The sequence below is a fragment of the Anoplopoma fimbria genome, chromosome 3 (assembly GCF_027596085.1).
Source record: "Anoplopoma fimbria isolate UVic2021 breed Golden Eagle Sablefish chromosome 3, Afim_UVic_2022, whole genome shotgun sequence".
In the NCBI taxonomy this organism is placed as follows: domain Eukaryota; kingdom Metazoa; phylum Chordata; class Actinopteri; order Perciformes; family Anoplopomatidae; genus Anoplopoma; species Anoplopoma fimbria.
The window spans coordinates 22,817,360-22,836,902 of NC_072451.1; the positions used below are offsets into that span (position 1 = coordinate 22,817,360).

The following is a 19,543-nucleotide window of genomic DNA, read 5'->3' on the forward strand; positions in this document are numbered from 1 at the left end:
AACATTTCTGTAAATGCACCAGAGTTAGCCGAGTTAGTCCATAGACAGATGTTACAAAATCATGATTCTATTTTCTTTTTATTGTTTCTGCAAGCTTTGTAAAGGCTAAATATTGCTTAACTTTGTCGTTTTAATCTTGTATTCTGTTTTTAGGGTGATTTTGTAACATCTGTCTATGGACTAACTTGGCTAACTCTGGTGCATTTACAGAAATGTTTTATTAATTTGCACTGTCTCTACTAAATAAACCAAGAAAAGAAAAGAAAAGAAAGAAAGAATATAAAACAATATTTTCTATCATGGCACAAACGACAGATGTTGTCACATCATGAACATATTTTTGAAGGACAATGTGTTGACGGTTATTGAAGGCAATAAAACCTGAGAAGGGACCTCTTTAAAGCCTCCTTTAAATAGCCCCATAGACTACAAGGCACAACAGAGGCGTTCAATGACACGGTAACCTGCATTACCAGCCTCTACAGCAATGCGCCGGCGCTCCACAAATCTTTCCCCGCTCTGGTGTTGGGTGTGCGGGGATAAAGCTGAGTGCTAGTTGGTCATGTGATTCCTGTTTTTTTTTTTTTTTTCTTCCCTCCTCCTTCGAAGTTGAAAGGCAGGAGCAGAGCAGTGGAGGGGGCCCAGCTTACCTTCTCACTGGTCGTGGATGCAACGTTTTCTTCTCCTTCTCCACCACTACATTCTTTGTTTCTCTCTCGGTGTGATCATTTTTCCTCCACCTTTCCTTCGCCATGGCGGGGGCTATTATTGAAAATATGAGCACCAAAAAGTTGGTGATAGTGGGAGTTATTCTGCTTTTGTTTCAGGCGTTTGCCTTCATGGTCGGCGGTTTAATTGGTAAGTTTCACCCCGTTGTTTCACTTACTTTCATCATTTATATCAAGCCAACGTCTTGTCTTCCTGTTGGAATTTAAATGTTAACGTCTCTGAACGGTTGAGACACAAAAGTTTGAAGTTGAGCTGTTCGTTACATGTCTCCATACCAACGTTTATCAACGTTTATCAACGTTTTCATACGACAGAACAGACGGGAAACGTATTTGACCGAGTCGTGCTCGAACAATGCGGTAGTTTGACACCAAAGCTGCCGAAGTGCACCTCAGTTAAATCAGTGCTTTGTATCAAGGTGTTCGCTGCCTGCATGCCTCAACCGTTGGCTTCATGTCTTTGGTTAAAGCTACCTTTTAGTATACCATGTATGTGAATACGTCCACAGGAATGCTCTGAAATATATCTAACCTTTTTTGTGTTTTTCACTTCTTTGATATGAACTCGATACCCCCCCTTTTCTTTCTTCTTACCTCCCCCTCCCCCTCCTCCTCCTCCTCCTCTTCCTCACCCCCACCTCTCATATATAATGACTGTCTGCTGTGTGGGGGCCCCAGGCAGCATCTCTACCTTCCTTTCGCTCCTTCCTCTTCGCCCCTGTGTGAAGTCTCTCCTTCTCCCCAAATCCCTCTCTGCCCTGCAGCCATAATATTCATGTTTCCTCCTCTTCCCTTACTTTTCATTTGCATTGAGGTAGACAGTGGTGCACATAAAAAAAAAAAACACACACACACACACACAAAAAAGTGCACACAGCTGTCAAAGTTGTGTTTTTGCCTTAAGGATTGTATTGGAGTTGCTGTCAAGTTTCTTCAAATCCACCCACCCAGCCAGCCACCCACTCACACATGCACAGCAGCTACAAACACACACACAAACACACACAGTCGATCAAAATTTGAGTCCATGTGAAAGATGCTTTTTTTTATGGGCTGAATGTGGGAAAACAGCCTCCAAACACCAGTCGGTCTGTCTCTGTGTGTCTGCAGTCCTTCTCACTCACCACATAGCTGCTGATAAATTAGCTTGTTTGGTTTCGTTCCTGGCTGAGATGGTTTTAATGAAGCCAGATTCCTTTGTGTTTGCTTGGTGGCTGGGGCGGCAGGGGTAATTGAGTAGAAAGGCTTTTTCTTTTCTCCCCTTGTTTCCCCGACAATCCCGGGAACACGGCATGGGGTCAGCAGGCTGAGGGGACGGCCTTTATTCTGGACACACTGCGATGGAGACTAGAGGAGCCGGTTCGCTGCTGGACTCGCAGGGTCTCTAGATAATTAAAACTGCAAGGGGTGCCAGATAGATAACCGGGTTTAACTCAGTTGGTTGTGTCTTCTTCGTTGCTATGTGTGCTTTTTATTTCATTTTTTTTTTCACAGCTGTTAACACACTTGAACAGTTGAAGGTTCCTTGAAGATGGCCTTGGTTGAGTTTTACGAGCATGTGGAGTGTATGTTAGTCAAAGGGTGTGTTAACTGTCCGTGGTGTCCGCCCTTCTGCTCTCTGTTATGAGTGAACAGATATGATTAGATGTTCAGATAGATAATGGGGACAAACTATTCTGATTTATGCCTCTTTTTTTTTTTTTTTTTTTTTTTTGCAGTTATGGATAGTACACAACAGTTTTAGAAAACCAGGAAGTTCTGAAAATTACAGATATAGGAGTAATACTCCTCTCGAGTTGGTTTCAGTACAAGTTGAGTCTTCATATGTTACTGAACTTTTTAGAAAACTCTGGGCTTTCATGTTCCCCACCATGAGTCAGTATACTTCCCACAAGTACCCTCAACAGTAATAATAGCTCATGGAGTCTTCTTGGATACGTCATAAACGGCTTGGTAATTCAGGACCGCAGTGTTTCTCCTGTTCTTTCTCGGTAATTTGCTCAAACAAATTGGAAGCATCTGCACACTTATTTTCAAATTATTCTACTGACATTTAGTTGGACACAAGGACTTTCATATGGGCATTTCATAGTTGTTTTGCCTGTATGGATAGGGTCACTGTCTTGTTAACACATAAATCATCATTCAAATTGCCGTGGGCACTCAGATAGACCTTTTGCAGAAGAAATTGTTTAGTTGTTCTAATATATGTTTTCTCACATAAAGTAGAAATGGGGTATGATGGAGGTTGAGCTCTGGTGTCAGATGTAGCAAGTACAGTTTTGATAATAATACTTAATCTTTTGTTCTGGTACAAGTCTTGACGCATCGCCTCGATACCTGTTTTGAGATCCATCCGGTCTCTGAGATTCAGTCTGGTTGGTTTTCTGTATTCTTGTTTTGGTAAGCATCTGGGAGGCTCCATATTTTTTGATGTGCCCTTATTATGTATGGTTACCCGCTGTTATGAACTTGCAGCACTTTTCAAATCATCCACACCAATACCTTGGCTTCAGGGCTGTAATTGAGGATCATTTTCATAATTGATTAATCTGGTGATTGCTTTGTCAATTTTCATTGTGCAGGGGAAAAATGACATCGCAATTTCCCAACCAACAGTCTTGGACCCCATTATTATTTACTAACTTATATGACAATAAAAAGCAGCACATTCTCACTTTAGAGAAGCTTGGACCATCAAATGTTTGGCATTTCTGCTAAAAAACAAAATGTATTAAATGATTAATGGTTTATCAAAATAGTCTACTAGTCTAATAGGTCTACTTTGCTTTCTCACTGAGATGATTCTGATTCCAGTGCATAGTTCTTAGGAAGTCATGTTGGACAAACCCAATTTTGAGAGCTGGGCACCACCACCACCCTCAAAATAAATTCTGAAAAATGTAACTGAGAATATCAACTGTGTTTTTATGGATTATTGTATTCTCAGATCCACATCTTGCTGAATCTGCTGTGAATTGTGGCTTTTACAAAGAAAGTTAAGCGGCTTGAATGTTCTCCAAAGGAGGTGTAGGTTTTCTTTAAATATATGGCCAAAGTTATTTGTAAAAGAGCTTGACGCCATGTTGTTTGTTGTACCTGATTTTACAAAACGAAGAGGAAAACTTAGCCCGCAGTCAAACAGGCTCAATGTTTTACATAATCTCCTCTACATGATATTTAGTTACTAGCACCTTGATTGTCAAACCACTACAGAAGACCAAAGTGTTTCTCTTTGCATGACAATGACAGGTCTTTTTCCCAAGCGCTACTAAAATCCTGGGAAGAGACTACAAACCCCAGACTTGTCAAACTCATGAATCTCAATGCGTAAACAGTGTAATCGGTGCCTGAGAGCTTTCGGGAATTTTCCCTCCCCATTACTTCAGAGGGAAAGAGAGCCTGGCTACAAGGCATTTTCTAAACGGTGTGAAAAGTAATTGCCAAAGTGTTTGGACTAGATTTGGCTCAAACCCAAACAGTTGACTGTTCATAATGGTTGCTAAGATATTATTATAGTCCATGCAGTTTAATACGGAGTGCTCTTGTTTTATTTATTGTTTTTTTTTTTACTCAAACTTTTTGTGTGATTTATTAGCTTCAGGAGAATTTTGGCTTGGCAGGACCTTGAAACACTTTGCTGCAGTTAGTCAATATGACATCAAGTCTAACATCTCTTCCACCTTGTATTTGTCTCCCCAGCTCCCAGCCCTACCACAGCGGTTCACTACCTGGCCTCCAAGTGTGTGGACAAGACCAAGCATCAAGAGGAATCAAAATGGTTCATGCCTTGGGGTCCTAACCAATGCGACAAGATCCAGACCTTTGACGAAGCCATGGCCAAGAAGATTGAGGCCAACAACATTGTGTTTGCTGTCCACATTCCTCTGCCCAACAAGGAGATGAGCCCTTGGTTCCAGTTTATGCTGGTCATCCTGCAGTTTGACATCGCATTTAAGATGTACAACCAGATAGGTAAGAACCAAGGCTTTCTTATGGGATTCAAAAAGGGCGAGGACAACACTGCTCACGTTTCTCCCCCAGGACATGGATTTCAAGATGTGGGAGAGGGAAGAAAGTCTAACTTTCATCCGATATGTGACTCGGTGTTAAGAGAATCTTAAGAGAGCCAAAAGCCGTTTAGGCAATTGTGTTGCAAGTTCTCTTTCTGCATTTTTTCAGTGTCAGGAGTTTTTTTTATTTGTCCCAGTTGAGTCAATATTTTATCTTCTGTTTTTTGGGTTTTTTTTAAGTTTCACAATCTAAAGGCAAACATTTGCAGAAGTGCTATGTGACCAAGCTACTTGCATCATAAATTCAAGTGCAGAGTCATACTTACTTTGCCGCTAGTACTTGTTATTGTTCTCATTATCTTCGCTGTAAGACCTAGTGGTTGGATGTTGTCTTGTGTTCTTTTTCGGTCTATAATGTCGAATGCTTGAGGAACCCACAGAAATGTGTGTTATTCAGTAGATTGGATTTCTGTTACACTGGAAGGCGGCAAACAATGATGGATGCCCTGCTGTTTGATCTCTAAAGACCCTCGGGGCTTTCGTAGACGGGCTTGTCAGACACCATTGAGACGGGTATAAAAGGAGAGGAGAGGGGTAATCTGGACCTGTTTCTCCTTGTGTCCTTCTTAGCAATTCAATGTCCTATCATCCAATCCTGAGATCTGGAACTTAATGATTTATATAGTTTGAATATAAGATCATTTCAGTTTCGAGATTTTTCCCAGTTGACATTTATGCATTTGTTTTTCAGCCTTTTTTTTAATTTTTTTTTTTTTATCCTGACTTAAAGTCCCAGTAAAATATAAAAAATATTTTTTGGTCAGTTTTACCGCACGTCTCATTCAGGGGCGTTAACAAAAAAAATCATCAAATGTCAGATATAGTTATAGTATCCCAGTTATAGTTGGCTACATTTAGTCTCATTTTGGTCCCCAGGCTAATTCAAATATCTAGTGTATCAGCTCAGTGCCAGAATGAGAGGAACGGGGGGTGGAGGAGGGAGATATCTAGTATCTGGAAGAGGACTGGGTTTTGTGTCCTGGTAGGGTGCGTGGAATCCTGAAAGCAGGGATTAGAGAGGAGGATGAGAGAGTCTCATAAGTGACTGGACCACCACGAGAGCCTGTGATTTAAGATTTGAGGCTTAATCCCATCTTTTGCTTCATGGCTTAGAATGTATAACTATGCATGTTGAAGTCAACCTGAGCCTTATAAGAACCTCTGATGTACAGAGTCATGATCACTGACAAATGCCTTGTAAAACTTGATACATCCACCTTAGACCAATTTGTAACTAACAAAGGTAAAGGAGGTAATTGTAATCCATGCAGAGGACAAAACTTTTTTTAAGTACGTGCTTTACATTTGTATGACCTGGCCTTTCTGGTCTGCCTTGTCTAAACGGTTATGTTACAACGGCGGACTAGTCATCAGCATCATTTGCTTGCTCACATTCTTGGCCTCAGCGGAAATGTGTTCAGTGGTTGTGGGTTGTTTACTGCATGGCTGCCAGACGGAGGAGTCAGTGAATCAGCCTGGACAACAGACAGGTCTTTCTGCCAGACGCCACAGACTCCTTTTTCTGAGCTACTTGAGGCGCTGAGAGAACAAGTGTATATAGAGGGAGACGAGTACTGTAAATGCTGTGCGTAGTAGAAACCAGCTAGTGCGGCAGCTGTGGGATTCCCACTTTTTAACAGTTTTAAACCGATGCTTTTTCCTCCTAAAAGACACGGTGTGGGAGAAAGGAGAGGCTGCTAAAATGTATACACCAGCTTAGCCCATACACAAGCATACCCCAGCATTTAGGCTGCTGTATAATAGGGGTGCAACGCATCACAAAAAAGGATCATATCACGGTCTTGAGTCATGGAGCGGATCAGAAGTTGTTGTTTTTTGATGGCAAATTTTAACATATTTGAGATTCAGATTCATTGAAATGAGTAGATACAGGATTTGAAATTAATAAAATGCAAATAACCCCCCCAAAACAACAGAGCCAGGTCTTCCATAATTAATAAAAGGATGTCAGCAGAACCCTCTCTGTGGCAAAGGGGGGGTAGATTCTGCTCTGCTGCTGTATCACAGCGACCACAAGGCCGTCTCTTCCTTGACTCGCTTATCTGTATAACAATGTGTGTCCCAGAGAAGAGGTTCGCCCTTTCCAACTACTCCACCCACCTGCCCCACTCCACCCCGGCACCAAGCACCCCTTGGCCAGGGTCCAGCAATAACACAGCTGTTGAGGAGGCTTAGTTTCCGTGGCAATGGCCGCTGGACTGGAGTGGAATGTATGCATGAAACGAGCTGACATTCGAGGGCGTCTGTCTCGACCAATGGCTGAGTGGAGGGCATTACAGAGACAGTCGGCTGCCAGTTCTCATCTGGTTCCCTCCCCCTTCCTCTACTTTATTTTTTTTTTTTTTTTTCCCTCACAGCTCAGGCCACTGAGTTTCTTTATCTTCATTCCAGCTTGTTTCATAACGACACAAGAGGCACTCTGGAAGGCTGGAGGAGAGAACACTTGGCTTTGTAATGTGATCTAAAGATGCAGTTTTAATAGCTTGGCTTTAGATGTTTTTTGTTGGATTCACTGGGCAGGGCTGTTGGAGGCCAGCTCAAGGTCTTGTTGAACTTTGTATCAAGTAAGCAGTAACCTAGATTTGGGCCACCATGGAGAGCAGACTGAATCACAGAATATGTTTACATGCTGAGCAATGATCCCTTTAATCTCACCTATTCAGACTCCTTCTAGGTGACCGGACCACATAACACTAAAATGATTTAACCTTGTATAAAAATGTTTATAATACACCAACCAGTCTATGTGAAACTATAGCCTTCTTAAATGAACGTCACATTGGTTAGAACCGCAGCCATGAAGCTTCTCAATTTTTTTAAATTAATAAAATGCTCCTCCTCCTCCTCTTCACTGTCTGGCTCCGGTATTAGCATGTGCAATACTAGCATGGTACTTAGAAATGAACAGTTCTTTTTTCAGGCTATAGTGGGGGAAAGTCAATGCTAGCAGTGTTGTCACTTTGCTGGTGTCACAGTTAAAAGGCCGTGGCTGTCTGTCATCAGGGCTTAATTTTCTCCCATCACTGGGATAATAACAGCCAGCAGAGTGCAGAGAGGAAGTATAATAAGCACTGAAATACAGACAAAAATGGATGTCATACCTTATTTCCACTGCATGGTACTGTAGGGCTCGACTTGACTCTCCTGGAATTGTTCTTTATTGGTTTACCATTAACAATAGTAGTGGCTAGTATCATAAATTAATTTATTCACTAGATTCGGTTTTGAAAAAATGGCAGCCTGCAAAGCCATGTTGTGGACAATTGACAAAGTGCAGACTTTCCTCTGTTTGGTTGCCAATGAAATCATCCGCCCAGAGCTGGATGGAGCAACTTGTGCTGTGTTGCGTTGAAGATGATATCTTGGCAGTTTTACTTGTTTATGACGGTCAGCAAGAGTCCTGCCATCATTGACAGGTTATTGTCTGCAGTGGAAAACAAAATTGAGAAAAGCATAAAGCAAAAGTGAGTTGGGCCAAACTATGCACTGGAAATGAGGCATTATTCAGTGCATTCTTACATTTTGTAAGACACAAATTTCTCCTCGAAACACTTTTTTAAATGTATGTTTTTTGCTCTGACTTGAGGATGTTTATTGACATGCTTGCATACCACAGTCTTTTAACAATGAAATGTATTTTAAATAAACTGATCTGATTTTTTTTCCAGATGATGGAGCTTTGGCCACCATTGACGTTGGCCTGGCCTACAGAGACGACACAGTCAGTGAGTGGACAGAGATGGCTCACTCTTTTGAACAGAGGAAGCTCACCTGCAACTTCACTACTCTCAAGGTGTGGAAATAACACTCTGTGCCTTACCATGATGCCTCATTAGAATACCATTTAAAAAAAATAATAATAATAATAATTTTTATATATAGATAGATAGATAGATAGATAGATAGATAGATAGATATCTATATCTCTACCACAGATTTTATTGAAGATGATAAATCAAATATTTAAATATTACTACTTGATTGTTTTTTTTTTTTTTGTCAGTTTTTAACCCAAAAGCTTAATTTTTTTGGGCCATTTCATGACATTACAAAATCCTTTTGAGCCTCAAATGCTGGGAGTTATAAACGTTTCTCACTTTCGCTAATGTTATACTTAGCTGCTGTGTAATGACCCCATATTTATGGGAGCGATTCACAACCTCACTTCATGGCACTTTGGATAATAGTTTTTATTGCTGGACACTAAAACCTGTTCCTCCAGCTGATAGTGGTCTCTGTCTCAACTCTCAGACACCTCGTTGCGCAGCCTGAGACACAGCAGCATCTGTTATCTTTAGATGTATGTGGCTTAAACCAAATATGGTGTGTTGCTGTGTGTTTCCCAGACCTTTGAGAACGAGGGGCGTTACTATGAGTGTGACCTGCTTCCTTTCATGGAGGTCGGAAGCGTGGGCCATAAGTACTATCTTCTCAACATTCGCCTGCCTGTCAACGAGCGGAAGAAGATCAATGTGGGGATCGGAGAAATCAAAGATATTCGTCTCGTTGTAAGTTGCCGTTTGATTGGAGCCTGTCTTTGAAGCTTTTTGGTTAACTGCTCAATGTTAACTCGGTCAAGGGTAATTTTTTAACTGTGACATTGGCCACTGGGTGATATGATGTTCCTTAGCCAAAAGATTAACATGCACAACACAAAGAGTTAACCCTGATTATTTCTCATTCAAGAGCATCCACCAGAATGGAGGCTTCACTAAAGTTTGGTTTGCCATGAAGACATTCCTCACACCCAGCATCCTCATCATCATGATCTGGTACTGGAGGCGGATCACCCTCATGAGCAGACCTCCTGTGCTGCTCGAGAAGTAAGGCAGCTCCCTCTGTGGTATATTTTGTGTTCACCATTGAATTGCACCTTTTTGGCAGCATAATTCTGGCTGAAACAAAGTGAGCAGTGTTGCGCAAGTTCACACTTCACAAGAGTTAGCTCGATGTTAAGTTCACACAGATTTAAATGAAAACTTCACTTTTTTAGTTTATAATTTTGAACCAAGTTCCTGGTCCCAAAAATGACTAATTTATGTTCATTTTTTACTCTTTTGAAAAAAATAAGACATTTGAAAAACCTCCAACAAGGTCTGTGGATTATCTTGATTTACTGGGTCATGATTCCTGGAAAGAGACAGTAGTGTTGAGTTTTACCAGTTTATTTTTGCTGCTTTGAGCACCACAAGCAGGGTGCCATCTAGTTCCATTATTCAAGAGAAGGCAATCATCCCTACGGCCGATATCTCCAAAATTAGGTTACTCGCACTAAAACTATCTAGATGATTAAATAGCATAACAGGTTAGAATATTTTGGGGGTGAGCTGTCCCTTTTTAACTACGGATGAAATGTGATATTTATGTTCATTCCTTGACCAAGCCCCATCAAGGTTAGAGCAGCAAATACAGGTAGTTCGCCTGAAGCCGATAGTTTGAATGCCATGTTGTGGGAAGCTGAAGCTATGCTCACAGCCCAGTGTTTGTTTAACCCCCTGCCGGTGCTGGGAAGACAGATCAGTAAGAGGCAGTGTTCTGCGCAACAGGAAGTGCCTGGTGAAGCGTGAAACGTGTTATAAAAACTGCAAGCTAGCACTCAACTGACACATGCTGCATGTGCACATTCAGGACTTACACACCAGCTCATTGAGTCACCACATGCACACAGACACGCACACACACAGTCAATGACTCTCTCCTTCCCTCTGTATTTGCCGGCTCAAGGCTCTTATTCCCAAATGACCAGCAGGCTCTCAGAAAGTGCGACTCCTACCCTATTTGTGGACACCGGATGATTTTTTAATGCTGTAGAAGCTGAACCAGAGTCTCCTGTCGTGCTGGTCCACAGAGGTGTCAGAATAATACACCTCAGACTTTCCTCTAAACTTACAGGACAGATGTGAGTGGGAACTCTCAATGTGGAAAATGGTCTCGTATCGGGTAGTTTATGGGGCAACTCTGTTAATTCTTAAACATCCATCGTGTTCAGATGCCACAGCCATTGTATGTTGTCACAGCAGGAAAAGCACATGTGGGATTAATAAAGTTAACGATGGCTCTGTTCAATTAAATGTGTCCGTGAGTTAGCATGCACAATAGCAGGGCGCAGGAACTGGCTCACCTAAATGGAATGCAGACACAATTTAAAATGTCTATTTTAGACTTTAACCATATTAAGGGGCAACTACGCCCATTTTCAAAATTCATACATGGGATTCAAGTATTCGTAAACAACTGTCTCCTTAAGCCAGAGTGCTTGAAGTCAAATTTGTGTGTTATCAAGTATAAAATCTGGATATGCTACATAGACAATAAAAGAAAAGATTGAGCTGGAAACACTACCAAACAATAAAGCTTATTTGAGTATTAAAAAGAAAACAAAACATTTTTAGGTCCACAAAATTATGCTTGCACACTATGTACTATGTGTTCTATCGTTCAACATACTGTTGTTTGAATTAGCAGGACCGTGCCAACCTTTTGACCAAACAAGGATTTATGAGAATCGATAAGTCTGAACTAATTTAAAAAGTATATATTAGGCCTAGCAAAGTGGAATGTTATACTTATACTTTCACTGAAGCCTTATTGACATGACATGACATGTCTGCCAGTGTCTGTTGCAGATATTGTTGTCAATACCACATTGCATTGTGGGATATTTTTAGTGTAGTGTCCAGTGTTTGCATACTGTAATAATTCCCCAGAAATAGTATAGCAATTCACATTGTCCAGACTTTATATTTGACATCACAAGGTTGAGACTTCTCTGGTTTCTGGCTTTGAGAGACTAACTCATGTTCACAAATATTGATCTTTGAACTTTCCTATCCAATGGAAATATCATATTTCTTAATTTAGGTGGCGTTTCCCTTTTAACTTCACAGATTTTCCTACCAAACCCTTTTTCTTATTTCACACAAGGTCACACAGATGGATAAAAGCCCCAGCTCTCCTGTCTGTGTTGGTGGTGCACAGTGAACACATTCCCTGCATACCAGTCAAATGTGGTTTCACTCAGTTAACTTTGTAGAATATGCTGACACTCATCTGGAGTTAAGCTGCTTTGAACCTGTGTAACATTTCTTCCTTTACCCACAGCATTTGCAAAAAAAACTGTGTTACTACATGTTTTCAGGTCGCCTTTATCTACTGTCTCTCGCCCCCATCACAAATAACACACACACACACACACACACACACGTGCTGTAGCTCTGTTTTGCCCTCTTTAACTGTCTATTTATGCGCACCCTTTCATCTAATGGCGGCATGCAGGGACCTGCTGCAGACGCTTGGAAGACGAGCTCTATTCTGTCTTTCTGTAGGCCGTTTGTTCTAAATTCATTCCCCCTTATTTAATTATCTATAAATGTCTGGATTTCAAAGGTTGAGGGAGGTTGGATGTAATAATTAGTCTCTTTAGTAAAGGTAGTAAATGATGTAGAATTGGATAGGTCAGTGGGGACGCATGACTTCTGTCTGAATGGATAATCTAATCAATAATGTCTCAAGATCAAATGAGCCTGCTTCAGCAGAGGTGGATGTGGCCTTGCTCCAAACATTGATTGCGTCAGTGTAAAATATGTAGTCCAGATTCAGGTGTAAAGCCAGTTAAAATTACTCTTAATTTGATCTGCCAACACTGTTAAAAACTACAATTATTTAGTTTTCATCAGGGGTTGTAGCTTGTTTAGTCTCATCCTTTTTTAATCTTTCTTGAACACAGCAGTATGGCCGCTTATTCTACAGGAAAAATACTGATATTCATTTAAAATATAACATTCATTGTCAACAATTATCAGTAGATATATTTAAACACGCTTTAGAACAAGCCTTAATGATGCTACAAATTCATCTAGAAATGCATGTACTCTCGTCTGTTGGTATTGGTGGTTAAAAGTTCTAGTTGTAACCGTGTTTCTGCTCCCTCAGGGTCATCCTCGCTCTGGGTATCTCGATGACATTCATCAACATACCAGTGGAGTGGTTCTCTGTTGGCTTCAACTGGACCTGGATGCTGCTTTTCGGGGACATCAGGCAGGGCATCTTCTACTCCATGCTGCTTTCTTTCTGGATCATCTTCTGTGGGGAGCACCTCATGGTACTAACCACTGAAGCATTATTTCTTTATATTTAGCTGCAGTCATTTTTGGTAAACCTTCACAGGCCTTTAGGGGCCTTCTGCAGAGAACGTCTCAACAGACGTTGAGCTGATGCTGTTATCACAAGCTAGCCATAGTTTTTTGATGCCTATAGTAGATACCTGTTGTACATTAAATCAGTTGCTCTTTGGTTTTTCACAACTTGTATGATTTTACTAGATACATCTGTGTCATCAACACTTAGACTGGTGCCCTCCTTCACATCAGGTACCCATAAACATTGTGCTTAAAAAAGTGCTAATTTTGGCTACATAAATGCTATCTACCTTGCTATCTATCTTGATCAAGTAGGATTTTGGTTTTACAGGCTTTCTTGAACCATATGTGATTTATATAATGTAATACATTATATCCAATTTTTAACCCCTGTTTGCCGCTCTCTCAGGACCAGACGGAGAGGAACCGCTTCTCTGTCTACTGGAAGCAGGTCGGACCCATCGTGTTTGGCTCCTTCTGCCTTTTTATCTTTGACATGTGCGAGAGGTGAGACCAGGTTTTTTTTCTTTACTATTTAAAACAAGAAACTCATGATACAACAGTGGTAAAAATATCTGTATGCAACACATTATTATTATAATGAATCTCGTGTAATTCTGCGTCATTTTTCATTTCTTTTTTCATGCTTCATCTCTACAGGCTGCGTATATCAGATGCTTTTTGTAATGAACTGTGTGACACATAAAGGTAAAACATAAACGTGTGTTTTTTTGTTTTGTGCCACCAGAGGGGTCCAGCTGACCAACCCCTTCTACAGCATCTGGGCGTCTGATGTAGGAACGGAGCTTGCTGTATCCTTTTTTAATTGTGTTTGACAACAGTATAAGAAAAAAAAAGCACTTTCCTGCAAACAGCATGTCTGACAAAAATGATGGTTAGGTACACGGCCAAATCATGTTTTTCATTTTAATCTCCGTTCAAGCTCTTGTTGTTGCAACACATGCATGTCTCCACCAATCCTGTGCCAAGTTATCACGACTAACTGCCCTGCAGTGCGTATATGATACATTCTTCTAGTTGAGTTAAGCATGAACTGGAAACTGATCTCTAGACTAATAAAATGAGAAATAATTCAGCAATGCCATATGTGAAAGCATTGCCTGGGCTATCGAAATGATGTGTTTATGTGCGTGTACCTGTTTGTTTGTTTGCTTTGCTTTGCTTTCTGAGCCGACCAATGCAATATTCATCGGAGCACCACTTCAAAAACAGCTGCCAAACTCCCCAAAGCCGCGCAGGGCTCCTGACTCTCATTGGTTTTGTTTTAATATATATATGTAATGTCACATTCTGGAGCATATAAGCCTAAACCTGCATAAACAAAGTCTACTTGATTTTCAATGAGTCTGTGCAAACAATTGAAGTAATTACATCTTTCATATATCTATACCATCACTCTGAATAAGGAGTAAGGAGGAATAAGGAATAATAAGGAATAAATCATTTGTACATTTCCTTGACTAGTGTTTCCTCAGATGGCTTTCATAATCGTGGCAGGAATCTGTGCCTGTCTCTACTTCCTCTTCCTTTGCTTTATGGTATTTCAAGTCTTCCGCAACATCAGCGGTAAGAGGACGTCTCTGCCCGCCATGTCCAAGGCCAGACGGCTGCACTATGAGGTGTGTGTTTTCTTCTTGCATTTGTTTTTGCATTTCAACCAATTGAGAGAGAGAAAAAAAAGAAGAAAAAAAAGACAGTTTGGTCATGACAGTACAAAAAGTTTTCCCTGCTACACGGAGTATATTTCATTAACTGTTTTGTTACTAACTCATCCCCTTTATCGCCCTTCAGGGTCTGATTTTCAGGTTCAAGTTCCTCATGCTGGTCACTCTGACCTGTGCCGCCATGACTGTCATCTTCTTCATCATCAGTCAGGTGAGTTCCACAGTGACTTCAGTCATAATGCCATGGACAGGACTATTTAGGTGATATAAAAAAAATTAAAAAAATTCACAGTGACTATAAAAGCTATTTTGCCACTGTCCCAAAACATACAAGACTCCGCCCTAATAAAAAGAGTGCCACTGAAAGTATGTATTTGTCTTTCTTTTGTGTCCAGGTGAATGAGGGCCACTGGCACTGGGGGGAGCACACAGTGCAGGTGAACAGCGCCTTCTTCACCGGCATCTACGGCATGTGGAACCTGTACGTCTTCGCCATCATGTTCCTCTACGCACCATCTCACAAACGTTATGGAGACGAGCAGTCAAGTGGTCAGTGCATCACCGGTAACTACGTACTTCTACTAACATTCTCAAAAAAAGAGGATGGAAGGAGTGTCTGTCGTAAATGCTCTATACTGCTTTTATGAAGTACTCTATCCATCCAAGCTAGACATACTAAATAATATAATTGATATAGTAAAAAAAACATTAGGCATATTTTTGTACACACGCAATTCACATATGCATGAACTTGTCGACATGTTTTGATATGAGTAGGTAGGTCTTTTAGGTCTGTTAGTTCTTTTTTACTTCTACGTTTTGGGGTGATATCTTGGAAAATAAAAATATATCTCTGGATCTGGACTGAACAATGCTATAATTGTATAATATTTACCTAATACAGATAGTTTACTTACTTTCTTTTAAGGGTTGCATATAGAAACCCTAAATCATGTTCTGGTATTTAAAGCTATTGGTTAAATATCATTAGTGTCCCAGTAGCTCACTTAATTCTGATGCAGTGAAGGGTCTGTCCTCTGCTGTAAAGCTGCCTATTCATCCAAAGTTTGTTTTTGGAGGAAGGGAGCCTGGTGATTCAGAAGGACCCAGATTCCCAGGGGAAAGAAGGGTCTCTTTGGCCCGAGAGGGTGATTCTAATGGACACCAGGCTTCGTTCCAGACAGAAAGGAAGGGAACAGTGAAGAGGGGTGGGGGTGGGCTGGAGAGCAGGGAAGTAATCAAAACCATCCATCCATCTCCTGACGTCAGTGACGCAGGGAGAGAAAGAGAGGGTTTGAAGTTCTGGAAGCTTTCCCTGAAGTGCGTCAACCAATCTCATGGGAGGGGCGCCTTTCTCCAAGTTCCAGTCTCCGTTGATTTACTTTATCAGCTCTGGAGTTTCAGCCCTGTTTCGAACGAGCTGAAAGTATTTATGTTGATGAAATTCAGTTAAACCAACTTGTTATGCAACATCAGTAATTGCCTGCAGTAATAGAAGGGGCATGTGCACAATGATAACCCCAAACAAAAAATGATGTGCTGTTTGTTAAATGTTTTTTTTTTTTTGTTCAGCTATTGGCTTTTTTTGTGCTGATGGTGTGTCATGTATATGTGTGCAGGAGACAATGGAGGAAACAGCGGAGAGGACATCCAGCTGACTACCACCATCACCCACGTTGACGGCCCCACTGAGATCTACAAGATGACTGGCAAAGCGGCCCAGGAGTAGATGTCCCACTGTGGTTAAGACTCCCCTCTTCTACCTGCTGCTCCAACGACCCCCCTCCCTCCTATATGTAATCAAACTGGCTTTTTATCTTTACATACTCTGGCTATAAACACGGAATCAACAATCCAGTTTGCATGTAATTTACCAGCTCACAGTTCCTGTCCTCCTCCTGCACCAAACCTCAGCAGTGCGACTTTTTACGTGCCACCCTGTTCCCAATTGTATCTCTAAAGACTGAATATTATAAACACTCCAATCAGTCCGTTTCATTTCCCAGTAGAATTTTTTTTTTTCTTACATTTCATACTTTATGTAAACTGCCTGTGTTGTGTTTGTAAATATTGCACGCTGCTTTTGACACCAAAAAATGGAGATTAGAGTTTAGAGAAAACCACTTCTTGGTTGTCAGAAGTTGCATTTGTCAGCTCACACTCCTTTTGATAAAAGAACAGTGTGGTTAAACAAAGTCATTTGTTAAGACCTGGACTTTTGAAAAAGATGGACAGCAAGATTTTGTTGATGTATTTGAGCTACTCTATTTGATTCTCTGACTAATTACGTGTTCTATTCTGAGTCACGGCTTCGTGACTGTCACCGTTGCATATTCTTCCATTTAAAGTAGATCATGTTAGTTCTGCTGCCAATCTTTCAAGTGGTGGAGATCTTTTTTTTTTTTTTTATATATCGTTGGAAGAAATGTAAGGACCACATAGCCACTCTTGGAAATGCATACTGTACGTTTATTATGTTACAATGTAGATATCTATTTTTTATAAAGTGCTTATTTTCAACTTCACAAAATATATGCATCAAGTTCTATCAATGTTTTTGAAGTTGACTGTAGCCTATTATACATGCTTCTTAGTTTTTTGTTTTTGCTTTTTATTCTAATTTAAATAAAAAAACAACTTTTACTTAATAACCTTGTGTATTGTCAGTGTTTGCTCTGAATGAGTGTTATATAAGTGCTTATTTATTTTAGACTTAACTACCAGTGATTTAAAGAGAAATTATTATTATTTTATTTAAATTTTTTATTTCATAAATTAATTGAAATTGTTTTGGTGCAAGTACTTTTTGCCTGAATATGAACATGTATTCATATACAGTGGGGAGAGTGCGCCTCTGCGTGGCACATAGCAGAACAACAACAAACCAGCCTTCACTCTTCTCATCAGTAAAGCTAGCCAAAGACTGCTACTGTGAGGCCGGAAGTTGTTGAGTTTTTTTGATTTTTGCATTCTGAATGAGAGCTCTTTTGGAGTTAACCTAGAATTGATGCGTTCACTTTCATACTGCTTCATCAAAAGGTGAGAAGCATTAATACTATAAATGCAGTTTTCAGGTACTGTTACGTAAGAGTGTTTTCACTTTAGGAGACTTTGCTTTTAGTCCACCAAATACCAGAGAGAATTGAATGTGCAAGTAACTATTCTGAAAAATATTTTTCTTAATGTGTAGAGGAGCGTGTCACCCTTTTACCTAATCGAAAAAAACAACAAAAAAAGGGATGTTTAACAAATACATGACTCATGATGATTTAATGCAGGGTGTGTCACAAATTCCTGTTGCTCACCGTTAATAAATGATCAAGTCACTATGACTTCATGGGACACGTTCACCTAATAAATGATCTATTCAGGAATATTAATTCACAGTCACTTCATACATTAATAGATATGTGATCAAATTAGCTGGATTCCAGTTACATAAAAGTTAATTTCAGTCCCATGCATTTGTTCAGCCTCTCTGACAGCAGAACAGCATAGAAATATGAAGACTATAAAATAAGATAATCCTTTATTAGTCCCGCAGCAGGGAAATTTACAGGATTACAGCAGCATAGGGGATAGTGCAAACAAGAGACATAGTAAAACAAACAAGATCAAAAAGAAGTATTATAAATGAGCAATAAAACAGTAAAGAATTCACAGTAACTGATATATTATATATACAGACAGAAACTATTATAACTATTGTATTGCACAGTGTATTAGTGTCATTGTATTAGTCAATGCATCACATGTAAATTCAAAACCCCAACAGGGAGATTTCTTTATAATTTGGCACTTTCTGCTCACTTTCTCTAACTCAGTGGTTCTCAACCTTTTTTCAGTGATGTACCCCCTGTGAAATATTTTTTCAGCCAAGTACCCCCTAACCAGCGCAAAGCATTTTTGGTTGAAAGAAATATTTAATACACAGTGCTCTGCCATCAGTGTCTGATTTATTAAACTGTCAACACTGAAGATTGCATTGTTGCATTGAATTCAGTTTATGAACTTACACTTATATTTTATTTAATATTTATTAAATCTCAGTCCTGAGATGGACTGGAGATGCCAACAAACTCAACAAGCTGGTGAGGAAAGCCAGCTCTGTGGTGGGTCTGGAGCTGGACAGTCTGGAGTCAGTGGGTGAGAGGAGGATGAAGGCCAAACTCGGAGCCATCCTGGTAAGTTCATCCATCGGCTGATTCTGCCAAAGAGCAGGACGGAGCGCTTCAGACGCTCATTTGTGCCCACTGCCATCAGACTGCACAACAACAGCGGAGACCACAGTCTGTCAACATGCTGACCAGCCCCCCCCCCCCCCCCATGTGGATATACTGTACATTTTTATTCCTGTTCTATCTTTATTTTGTTGTATAGTATGTGTATTTATTGTCTGTGTAGTTGTATAGTATGTGTATTTATTGTCTGTGTAGTTGTATAGTATGTGTATTTATTGTCTGTGTAGTTGTATAGTATGTGTATTTATTGTCTGTGTAGTTGTATAGTATGTGTATTTATTGTCTGTGTCTGTGTAGTTGAGCTGCTGCAACACTTGAATTTCCCCCATGGGGATCAATAAAGGAATATAATAATAACTATTTTTAAAGGATTTTTGAATGGATGCTAATTTTAAATATATTTTTTAAAAAACGTACCCCCTGGAGTGCCTTCACGTACCCCCATTTGAGAACCACTGCTCTAACTTAATTTAACTAGAGTATTCTCAGTCACTTTATTTTCACTTGCACAGTTTTAATTCCTCAACACATGTTTTATTTTGAAAGCACTACCCGGAAGCAGTGCGTACAAGTCGCTGTCTTGACGCTGCTGAAACGTCCGCCAGCGTTTCGCTTGGTCCGCCTCTCTCCTCCCGACTGCACTCGGCTGTTCTCGTG

At 40.3% G+C, this 19,543-nt stretch overlaps 1 protein-coding gene across 4 annotated transcripts; it reads left to right on the forward strand.

Annotated features, from left to right (window-relative positions):
• Positions 1–489: 489 nt before the first annotated feature.
• Positions 490–17,285, forward strand: wls (Wnt ligand secretion mediator). 4 transcript variants are annotated; one of them, XM_054626849.1, is made up of 13 exons: positions 490–858; positions 4,431–4,703; positions 8,491–8,615; positions 9,169–9,330; positions 9,509–9,645; positions 12,755–12,923; positions 13,144–13,191; positions 13,370–13,467; positions 13,709–13,772; positions 14,457–14,600; positions 14,773–14,856; positions 15,041–15,194; positions 16,265–17,285. In XM_054626849.1, the coding sequence occupies exons 1-13, from the start codon at positions 753–755 to the stop codon at positions 16,372–16,374; spliced, it is 1,674 nt and encodes a 557-aa protein (XP_054482824.1). In that variant the 5' UTR covers positions 490–752; the 3' UTR covers positions 16,375–17,285. The 4 variants fall into 4 exon arrangements, with proteins under 4 accessions (XP_054482824.1, XP_054482817.1, XP_054482832.1 ...); XM_054626842.1 differs by having other exon boundaries at positions 491–858; positions 15,041–15,209; XM_054626857.1 differs by lacking the exon at positions 13,144–13,191 and having other exon boundaries at positions 491–858.
• Positions 17,286–19,543: the final 2,258 nt, after the last annotated feature.